Source organism: Manacus vitellinus, unplaced genomic scaffold (assembly GCF_001715985.3).
Source record: "Manacus vitellinus isolate BGI_N305 unplaced genomic scaffold, ASM171598v3 scaffold_113_pilon, whole genome shotgun sequence".
NCBI classification, from domain to species: Eukaryota; Metazoa; Chordata; class Aves; order Passeriformes; family Pipridae; genus Manacus; species Manacus vitellinus.
In genome coordinates, this window is record NW_021938858.1 from 551,918 (window position 1) to 563,233 (window position 11,316).

The window sequence follows — 11,316 nt, forward strand, 5'->3', positions numbered from 1 at the left end:
AGCCATGATGATAACTGCAATGATGATTAAAAACAAAGAACAAAATACTAGTAATGGTCGGGTCCTCAACACATTGGTCCAAGGTACCTGCAAGAAACATGTCAGACAGTTTTTTAGAGCTTGGACTTAAAGTCCTCCCTGCAGCGGGAAAGGAGAGATCCCATGAACTGAGAATCCAATGTTTGGGAATAAGTCATTGCAACTGCATACACTACATGTAATATAGCCTGACTGAACCTCTGAAAGAGTAAACAATTGAGTCATCATTTAATAAACAGCATGAAGATTAAGAAATACACCACTGGATGAGGTGCTGGAGTTTGGTGTAGCCATGGATTAAAAAAAGAAAACAGGAAGGGTGAGAAGATGAAAGAGAAAAGGAGTGGGTTGGGAGCAAAGCCCTACCTTCACAGTTCTTGGAAGTTGAATTATATGTGTAGCCTTCTGCACATTCACATTCATATTTTCCCTGGGTGTTTTTACAAATGGCTGTCCCACAGATGTTTGGATATAGCACACACTCATTTATATCTAGAAATACAAACAAGTTATTAAAAACCAAGTCACTCTCTTCCATATAATTTTTTTTCCTAACCCTGTCCAAACTGAGTGAGGCTGGAAAACTGGTCTACCATGCTTTCTCAGCAGACTACAGCTATAGCCATAAAGATTTCCAGAGGGAAAACACACCTCTGCATGCCCTCAGTGGAAAAAAAAGTCTCTGCCTGCCTATCTTTCTCACTCTTTCATGTGTTCTGTGGGTAACAGGAAAAGTGACGCTTGTCCAGGAAGGCAGGGAGAGAAACAGTCTGCAGACTGCAGAATAAAATCCTACCTTAGAAAAAGACATCCAGAAAGAAAGACAAGAGATAATCCTGTTGGAGGTTCTTACATGCTACAATCAATTCATGTCACAACTGTCTTTTAATTGGCTCTGCTGACAGGTGTTCAAGTCCCTCACTGTCTCTCTATCCCTCAAACCATTTTAGCGTCTGTTTTCTGGGGTGTTTCCAGTTTTTCACTGTCATTTTCACAATGCAGATGTGACAACTGGACTCAGCACATAGCATCAATCTTACTGAATGTCTTTTGGACAGAAAAATATCAGATCCCTGGTAGTACTTCATCCCCACTTGTATGTGCAGGGATCATTCCAGTTTTCTCTGTGGTTTAGTAGTAGTGGAAATGGTGCAACACAGGGAGAACAGAGTCTGCCACTGGCTTGCCAGGATTCCTGGAACCTTATTAAGTCAAAGCTGTCCTGAATTTGGACTACCTTTCTACAGTTACTGTGTGTATTCCAAATTCCTAGTTGTATAACTGTAGTTGGATGTAATGAAATACTTAAATCCAGTTTATCAAATGACAGAACTGGTACTTGAGGTACTAAGGTATAGCCGTCTATTTTTATCTTTGATTATTTTTTAACCAAATTTTCCAGTATCTTTGCAAGAATTACAGAGATTCTAACCAACTTATCTGCTTGCCCTTTTTGACAAAACCACAATCTTTGGTTGTTGTGGCATTACTTTGGAAGTTATTAATTCACAAAAATTTATAGACTAAAGAAAGTGATAGCTGAAGATGGTCATCAAATTCAGTCTCTTAAATTATTTGACATTATCCAAAACTGTTATCATAGTTTGGCAATAAAACATGACATTAAAATAGAATGAAGCTGTATTTTTTTCTAACTGTGTAGTAAGAATTGCTAATTATGTCAGTACATAGTCTTTATCCAGAATGGAACGAAGCACGTAGGTCATGGCCAATAATAACAGACACAGGCAGGCACAGAAAAAAAATTATTCTGGGTGAATAAAAGCCAAATCTCTCTTTCCATTATGAGAATTTTTGGAATCATTAATAGTTTCTTCTCCAGTGAACTTCAAACTCCCGAAAGAGCAGCATCACTAATTATGATTCCGCCAAAACCCAGGCGGGATTTCCATGGGAACAATATTAGCTGGTCACACCACTTTAGATTCTTGTTTTAGCATGCTTAAAGCGTATGTGAGACTGGTAAGGGATAAAACCAAGCTTTATGGAGCTCTGAAATGAAGAAGAATCTCATCTACAGCCTTTTTCCTCTTTCTTTTTTTCTCCTTGATCTGGATCACTATGTGATTGTCAGAAATGCTTGCAGTGAGTAACCAAGTTAAAGCATGGCTGCATCGTTCAGAGGCAATACAACCTTTTATGAACTTGGAGCATTTATGGAACTATTGGACTAAATTCTTTCCTCTCTCTAGTTAGCAGGCAGTGTATTGTCACGTAATAATGTTCTTAAGTCTCACTTTGTACCTCCACAATCCCGTTTGTTCGAGTGCATGAAGTATCCATCTTCACACAAGCAACGGTAGCTCCCAGGTAGATTGGAACAGCGTTGGCTACAACCTCCATTAAAGTCTTCACACTCGTTTATATCTGGAAGGAAAACAAAATACAACCAACTGAGATACTATTCAATAACAGCAGAACTGTAATTGTACTCCTGAGAACTACCATATGAGATCAAAGACTATACCTTCTTCACAGTTCTCTCCTCTCCACCCTGGTTTACAGACACATGTGTATTTGCCTTGTCCATCTATGCAATCCTTATATCCATCTTTATGGCATGGCAGAGGGCTGCACTGGTTTGAAATTTCTGTGGGATGGAAAACATTGGAAAGACTTGTTATTTGGGGTTATTTTTCCTCAGAAATCAGTTTATTCTTCCTCTCTTCCTACAGGTACCTGTCATGAAATGGTAAAGGGCTTGACGCAGAACATCAAGTAGCCCCACAACCATGTTGCTACTAATTTACAAGTGACTGAGAACATACCAAGCCACCAATACTTTCTTTGTCAGACAGAAAACAACTAGAAGACAAATTACTTGCCAAACCATGCCAATGCCTGCAAATATGACCAAATTCAGACTTGTTACTATTTTCATTACATTTTATGGATGTATTTCACTTTTTAAAGAACAGTGCTCTGCCCCATCATATTGCCACAATTTTCAGTAGACAGATGAAAGTTTCAAGAATACAATGACTTCAAAATTAGATGAGTTTCTCTATTTAAGAAGGGTCACTTCTACAGAGAAACTGGCACCTCAGGTTGCCTTGGCCATCCAGGTCAAGGGTAGGCTGGATACATCAGCATTTAATACTGTCACCTTTTACAAATATTAACTTCAATGACAAACAAATCTGCATTTGATATGGTTTGAAGCTGGTTCCCTGTCAAGTCTCCAAACCTTACCACAAGAAGTCCCTTGCCCCCCCAAAACCTCAGAGAGAAGAGGGAAAAAACAACCAAGAAAACCAAAACGAGAGAGAGACAGCTAAAGTGATATATATATAAATATATTTACACTTATGTTACAGTTATATACAATTGAAATATATATACAATTTGACAAGGGAAAGGGAAGGGGGAAGGGAAAAGGAACAAAACCAAAATAAAAAATATATATATATATCCCAATCAGTAGCCTGAGATCTATCCACTAAAAGAGTTAGCAAAGAAATATCTCACTGCTCTCCTTGGGACAACAGAAAGTCGCTCGGGACCGATCGCCGGCACCCTCTGTGTCCCAAGGTCGGCAAGGCCTGACCAGGCCTCGCTCCCCAACCCGGCAGATCAACACAGGGAACCTGCACCTCCAAAGCCGGAAGGAAAGAGAGCAAAGGCCTTTCCTCCTTTCTTCTTATAGCCCGGCTTACGTAAAAATCGTAGGGAATACCGGGTAAATCTGGACCCTTCCCTGGTTACAAACTGGTCACCAAGGAAGGCCTAGCCCAAACCACCACAGCATTATAAAGAGCAACTGAAGACTCTTTATACATGCCAGCAAGATCTCAGAAAGCAAAGTCCAAAATATGTGAACTGGGGCAGAGAACACAGAATTCACTGCCTTTTTCTCTCCAACTGAAACACATACATTTTTTCAGCAGTTCCCATAATTTTTATAGTTTTGCATCAGCATACCACATAAGGCATTGTTGTATTTGTGTCTGCTGACTATGATGTTGTCTTTTTGGATTATTTTTCTGCAGGCCTCCAAACATTATAAATGCATTGTTTCTACTTTAAACCTCTGGAATGTCCTTCTGAGACATGTTTTAAAAAAAATAAAATAGTGTCCTAAAAACCAGACCATAGAATGAAAAGTTGAAAGGATTCAGTGATGTTCATATTCAAAAAAGTGGAGTGAAAAGGCAAGTATGCTCCTGAAGACAGAAAACTTGTTGCAATTCTGTACATAACACCTCACTGGGTTTCTTAAACATTTCTTACTTCACTCAAAAGAACTAAAGAACTGCAGAATTTTCCTTGTCTTTCCTAGATGTGGATTAAGCAGTCAATCTATTCACTGATTTTTATAATTGTTTATCTAGAAATCTGTGTCTTTAAAATGTATGTTCCTTTGTGTTCTCAAATAAATAATTTGGACAAATTATTTTTCAATTCTGCTCGCATTACTATTTTTATTCCTTGATTTTTTTTCAGCTTGACATTGAAAGTATTTACTGTATTATAATACACTTAATTACAATTATTTATTTATTTCTCATTAGTAAAATTGGATTTTTCATTTGACAGTATCAAAACCATTTGGGTTGAGCAGTTCAGGAAGACAAAACTTCTAAAACTAAAAAAAAAAAAAAATGTTGATATCGGTATCGCAAAACCTTTGTCTCAATAAAAACACATTTTAAAAAAAAGTTACATAGTTTTAACAGGAATTTTAAATTCCACTGTCTCAGCAGTGGCTCCCCTCCAGAAACGTGCATAAATTTAAGCCTTATAAACATTTGAAAATTTTATGCATACACACTTCTCCTTTATCCTAGTGACTAGTAATAATTTATTTAATTTGATTTTATAATGGGAACCCAAAGGGAGAAATACAATGATTATCAAGTAAACTAGGTTTTTTTCACTGCATAATACATATTCACACAGCTCTGCTAAATCCTTTCCTCCTGGGACCTCTAATGAGACTGAGAAAGATATGAATGGGAGCATACTTTAGCTTGTGACAGCAACAGTCACATTGGACAAGTGATCTGGAAAATATGTTCATCCGTGACCATGTGCAGTGTAATTATTGAGGATTTTTTTTTTGCCTACCATTGTTTTCAGTGACAAAAACAGTGTCAGAAGGTTAAGTATCCCCATTCCCACTCAAACAAACTGAAGGTTTCTTTGATATAACTAGGCTGTAAAAGTTTAAGAGGTTTAGAGAGATGTTTCAACTGTGGCAAGTAGGGAATATGGTAAAAATTGCTTCCTGTGAATTTACTAATGAGAACACAATTCACACTGGATTTACGAATGGATAAAGGTATAAAAATAAAATATTTGAGAAACATCACAAGTTTCATGCTTTCCGTCCTTTTTGGGGGAGTCAATGACTGTGTTCCATGTAAGATTTGAATTTTTCAGCTGATGTTACCCACTTCATGAATGGTCACAGTGCAGCTATGGGCCAAAGAGTGGTACAACAAAGAATTAACCAGTTACCTTAACTAATAGAACATGACTTGCCAGATGCAAAGAGTTTAAGATATAGTAGAGTACAGAGGAACTGGGGAATGTTGGTGGGTTCCTGTAGGACACTTCTGTTTCCAGGAGAATTCTGCCTTCCATTTTGCACTTAGTCATATTTCTTTTCCAGGGTGCTTCATAAAGCTAAAACCAGTCACTTAAACTGCTTTCTCTGAAAATGCTCTGTCTCTCCTAACATTTTTTGTCCATTTCTGCTTTAGATTCTTGAGTTAAATGGTTATTTGTCTGTTTTTCTGCCTATGGGAACTGCTTTGTAGCCACGCAGGTGTTCTTAGATGTGAGTGCATTAGGTAAAGCACTGAACAGCAGCACTTACCCTTGACGCAGGCCCTCAGGTCAGCTGGAGAATCAGGAGTAACTGCAGCGACCCTGAACACCCCAGCTCGATGGGAGGCAAGGCAGCCTGCAAATGCAAACCCACACCATCTGCTGGTGATGCTAGCACTCATTTGGACCGAAATCACAACAAGCTCATTCATCTTCAAAGAGTCTGTTCCCAAAGCTTGAATTAGGAAACTTGTCTGGGCATGTTAAGGACGGCTGATCACAGAGCAACCTCCTGAGCGCCTCTGCACTAAGGATCTAAGCACTCAGGGAGATTCTGTGCATTGTAATCAGCATGGAAATCATTCCAGTGCTCTGGGCAGAATAACTAAACCAGTATTATCCAAATGAGAGGATCAGGGAATTATATACTAGAGTTGTTTGGGGGTTTTTTTGTACTTACCTAAATATTTGGGATAAAAATACTCCTGTGGAAAGAAAAGAAAAATTTCAGGTAGATAAAATTAGAGCAAAATATGTCACTGAATACATTCTAAAATATATTGGTATTAGGACTACAAACAAATTACAAAGTTGCTTTGACTCACAGAATATAGGCCAAGCTTTCTATATCATTGTTGTTTAGCCTAAACAAGTAGATTATTTAATACACACAAGATTCAATGGAGAGATTAAGATACTGCACTGAATTGGGAACTTGTAAAATGAAGGCAATGAAAATGAACTGGGTGTCAAAACTACTTTCAAAATTCTCTTTAAATGGGAGGATCTGGTCTGATGCTGTTATTGGATATAGAGCTAGGCTCCTTTATTTTCTGTTTTCAACCTAAAACAAACCAACCCCCCTGGAATACATTTAACTTCTCACAGCAACTTCATTCCAAATAAAATGAAAAGTGTTACTAAAGCAAAAATTGTTAAAAGCAATTGACCATTGACTACTGAAACTATTTAAACTTAACAACTAGTATAGCCACATATATCCAATGTTATCAAAGACAGAACTGACATAGTTTGCAAAATATAATAAACCTTTTGTAGTAAAAAGGTAAATAAAATATACCTGCTACCAAACAATGTGCAGTGGTACTGAACTGAGGAATCAAGTCCTCCTCACTTTGAAAAAAATCTTGCAGCAATTAAATCTAACCCTTTCATTAAGATTCTTATAGCTTTGAAGTGTGAATTCTATGTACTTCTGGCTTTCCCTCTGCAAAGAACTATCTATGTCACAGATATTCATAAAATACTTACAGTTTCAGGATTATTTTCAAAGACTTCCCTGGCTTCTTCCTTATTGCATAATTCTTCAATGCATTCTCTTTCTAGATTTCCTTTCTTACTTTCTTCCATAAAAGAATTGGCTCGACGTTTCCTGAGCAGGAACTGGGAGGCATATTGCTGGGATAAAACTTTGGAGAAACAAAGAAGCTCTGTCATTATTTATCTATCTTTTTAACAGCTGAACAAAGTTATAAACACTGAATAAATATGAGAACCTAACACAAAATTCTGAATTAAATGCTTAGTCAAGAGCTGAGTTCACTGTCATTTTGAAAACTGCGGTCAACAGACCCTAGGAGTCTGTTTTCTGTATCTGGGGGAGCCGTTTCTGACCAAAAAAAGAAATCCTGAGTCACCAAAATGTTTGTGCAATGCTATGTCCAAAGCATAATTTAACTCTCATATTCAGGACAAGATTTTTTTTTTTTAAGTTATGAGTATTACAAAATGAGATATGTGACCAGCAAGCGGAAAAAAGCTGCAAAGCCTTTATTACCTGTCTCAGTGATCTAGGAGTAAATATTCTGGTACTATTTAAGTCATGTGAGACCAAAAATATGTCTAATAAAGTCACGCTACTTGTTAGATGTAATTAACATAAATGTAATTTTATTTTTTAGAACTTTACAGAACTTTTACGAAGTAAAAGGTGAGAAATCTCAGATAACCTATGAATACATTCACAGTTTACCAAGATAAAATAGAATCCTAGCTAACTGTTATATTTCAGATCCATCATGTTATGTGTTGTTACTTAATTTTCATATATCTTGTTATTGTCATTTTATTGACTTTTATACAAATGGTGAACAAATAGGTGAGTTGAGAAATGATACTAAAAATGAAAGATATTTTTGCTTCGGTGTTCTTTTTAGAGACAACACTACAGGAACAGCAACTAAATCAGAGTGCCTCGTGTTTAACTTTTGGACACACCTTGTGATAAAGGAAAAAATGGATGAGCATAATTGGAAAAAGTCCAGCTGACACGGTTAAAGAGCATGGATGACACATGTTAACTAGAGAGTACCTACACTTCTACACCTGCCCTTCTTTTACCAGCCTTTGCACAACTTAACCTTTCAGAGGAGCACAACTGTGTGAGGGTCCTGACAGATTTGGTGTTCATACCTACTCATCACAGGTCTGCAGACAAGACCAATTCAAGCAGACACAGTCAATTCAGTCTCATCATGAGCAGATAACACCTCAAACCCAAAACACCTTCTTGAGACACATGAGCAGCCAAGTGTCAGGGAACCAGCCTCCCAATTTCTGTGCACTGACAGGAAAGAGAAAACTTAGAGTAGCTGCTGAGGCCCAGAACCTGAATCGAGAATGGCTTTTAGATGACATATTTAATAAAACCATACCATCCTAAACACCTTACGGTCTCTAGCAAGTTCCAAGGAACACAGCTGAAGCACTCTGCAACACTGGATAATGACCTGAAGAAACCTTTCTGTTACAGCATCCCAAATGTATTTCATGTGGGGTGAGCTTGTACCTCCAAACTGATCTATTTGCTTTCACTCTGGTAAGATTAATCTTTCCAGAAAGGCAATAGATAAAATTTCTTCAGTATAAGGTGGATGTACTACAGCACACCTCCAAAGTTTTAAAGCACACCTTTATCTCAAAGAGCAACCACAAGCTGCTTAGGAATGCAAGGAGGAGAGGTCAGCTTGTGTCCTTCCCTGCTCATAAATGTATCAGTCTGGTATTTGACAATTCATTTTTTCTTATAGACATGCTAATCCACGGAGAAAAGAAGGAACCCTGCAAGGTGAAACTGCTCCTCAAGGAAACTGCTTGGAGAAAGAACAATCTCATTTTCTGGGCCTCCACTTTCTGCAAAATTCTTGTCACAAAAGAAATGCTTTAAGCCTGCTTTTCTCTGCTACTGTCTTCCACTTTCACAATCCTTAAGGTATACCAGAAACATGTCTCAAGAAAGGCTGTTAACAACATATTTCAAGAGGTGGATTTGGATTTTCTGATTGTTCTTCATTGAGCAGAGAGGAGGAGCAACGAACTGGAAACTCTGCAACTGTGGATGTCTTAGACCTTTTCTCTCAATCCAAAAGCCCACCACTAACATGCTGTCTCCTGGGAGACTGGCAAAACGCACAGAGAGATGACAGGACAAGAAAGGCCTCCTAAGACCTTTTCTGAACCCTAACTGCACTGGAAAGCACTCCCAGGAAAACACTCTGATAACTTATTTACCATCAACTGTTGCTAGCAGTGTCATTTTAATTACTTTGAGTAAATGCTTTGTCACTACACAAAAGCAAGTTAATAAGAAGGATGCAGAAGAACTATCTATTCTGAGGCAAAAGGAGTAACAACAAAAAAAGTAAAATTGTGTACCACCTCTGCTGATTTTATTTGCATTGAAGGTTTCTACAAACACACTGACTAGCTTTGGGGCAGAGGCTCTGGGGTGTAGATGAGGCCTAATTCACAGCTGACTTTAAACAATCTTGTTTTGACTTTTAGCTGCATCATTCTCATTTTCATACAGTTTTACAGTAAATAAAACACAAGAAAACTTCAAGTGCATGCAAACAGATACAACACTTTCTACCTCATGTCTTCAGTACACAGTGGGGTAATGGAAACACATCACAGCTGTTTATCCTTCTCCTAAGGTGATTTCCTATGGCATTGAGTTTAAATAAAACATGTAACTCAAAGCAAATTCCATGGGGTTTAGTGCAAATATTTCAACTCCCATACACAGAATTTTTAGTGTATTTAATAATCCGTGTTTTAATTACAAAGATTATGATAGAACCTTTATTAAAAAACAATCCTGACTGCTACTGCTGCCAGTTTGATTACAGGAAACTCCAGCCCACTTCTGACCCTGCCAAACCAACAGTTAACCCTTAATGCACCTGGTGTGTTTCACTCGGTTATCACTGAAGCATCATGCCTTACAATTTCCATAGGTGTTCTACAGACACTGTATAGCTATGACTTATCAAGCACCTGTTTAGAAGTAATGCTACTAAAAAAACAAACATTGTGGGAGAGGAAGAGATTCAGTAGTTTCTTACAGCTGTTTTATTGTGCAGATGCAACCACAAACCTGCCTTAAGTGGGCCACTTAAACCTAACTTAGAGCTCCTTACCTAATCCCCCAGTCATGGAAAGCAGTCCTGCTCTCTCCCAGAAACTCGGAGCCCCCATAAACTGAATAAAAAGGACATGTGATGCTGTTGTATTGCAAACAGCTCCAAAATTCCAGGGACTAGAGTCTCCCAAAATGCTTATCAGTGACATAAGCTTTATGCAGCCAACAAAAAAAAAGTCAGCCGCTAATATTTATCTGTTCCTTCTCCAAAATGTGTCCCTCATTGGGTGTTTGACCAAACAACTGCACTAAGACCAGCAGAGAGGCAACTTCCATTTATGATTATTGAACGGTACAAGCTGCATCATTAAGCTGTTTTCTCTTCCTGCCTCCCTGCCATTCCAGAAATCCCTGTCATTGTTCAGAGAGAGGGATAGGAAGCTGGACTATATGGACCACAGACATTTTGCATTAGTAGGACACTGCTATTGAGAAAAGAGAAAGTGACAAGGTATGCAATGGAGAAGATACATGGAACCGAAAATATGATGAAAACAGGAGAAAAGAACATTATGGAACACTCATTAGAAGATTTATTTTTAGAACCCTTTAAAAAAAAACAGTTAAAAAATTAACTTTCATCTTTCGATACTGTTCCCTTCTCGAGTCACAAACCCCAGCACTCAAACAGAAAGCCTGAATGGTAAACACTGGGTTTCTCTTCTGCCGGTTTAATCATTAGTAAAATGGGTCGGAAAGAGGCTTACTTTGAGCTTGTTCCAGATACAGTCTTCTTTTACTACTAAAAGGCTTAACGACTTCTGTTTCGAAAAGACTTTATTATTATTATTACTGTGTTTTAATCTGTGAGAGCAAGCAGCCCTTACCTAGGTCTGAACTTACCACAAGTCAGGGACCGCACAATAACGCGGTGTCTCCCGGAGCCCTCGATCTATCCCCAAGGGCTGTTCCTGGGAGGGAATCCCGTGAAGGGACACTTTCCCCTCGGCCATAAACAGCTCCAGAGCCGCTCACGGCGCCGAGTCACAACCCGGCTGTCCCAGAAAGCTTCCGAATCCCCTGGGACCGATGAGCTCCAC

General features: G+C 38.4%; 1 protein-coding gene across 2 annotated transcripts in view; it reads right to left on the reverse strand.

Moving 5' to 3' along the window:
* PROS1 (protein S) overlaps positions 1 to 11,296 on the reverse strand; it is a 29,457-nt gene extending 18,161 nt beyond the window's left edge. For both annotated transcript variants that reach the window (XR_003916433.1, XM_018089059.2), the window contains exons 1-7: positions 11,120 to 11,296; positions 7,105 to 7,262; positions 6,293 to 6,317; positions 5,882 to 5,968; positions 2,528 to 2,650; positions 2,305 to 2,427; positions 406 to 531 (exon numbers count right to left, since the gene is read on the reverse strand). Coding sequence is in view for 1 of the 2 variants with exons in the window: in XM_018089059.2 (XP_017944548.1) it covers positions 406 to 531; positions 2,305 to 2,427; positions 2,528 to 2,650; positions 5,882 to 5,968; positions 6,293 to 6,317; positions 7,105 to 7,203 (583 nt within the window). In the remaining variant the exon portion in view is untranslated. The remainder of the gene's footprint in view (positions 1 to 405; positions 532 to 2,304; positions 2,428 to 2,527; positions 2,651 to 5,881; positions 5,969 to 6,292; positions 6,318 to 7,104; positions 7,263 to 11,119) is intronic.
* Positions 11,297 to 11,316: the final 20 nt, after the last annotated feature.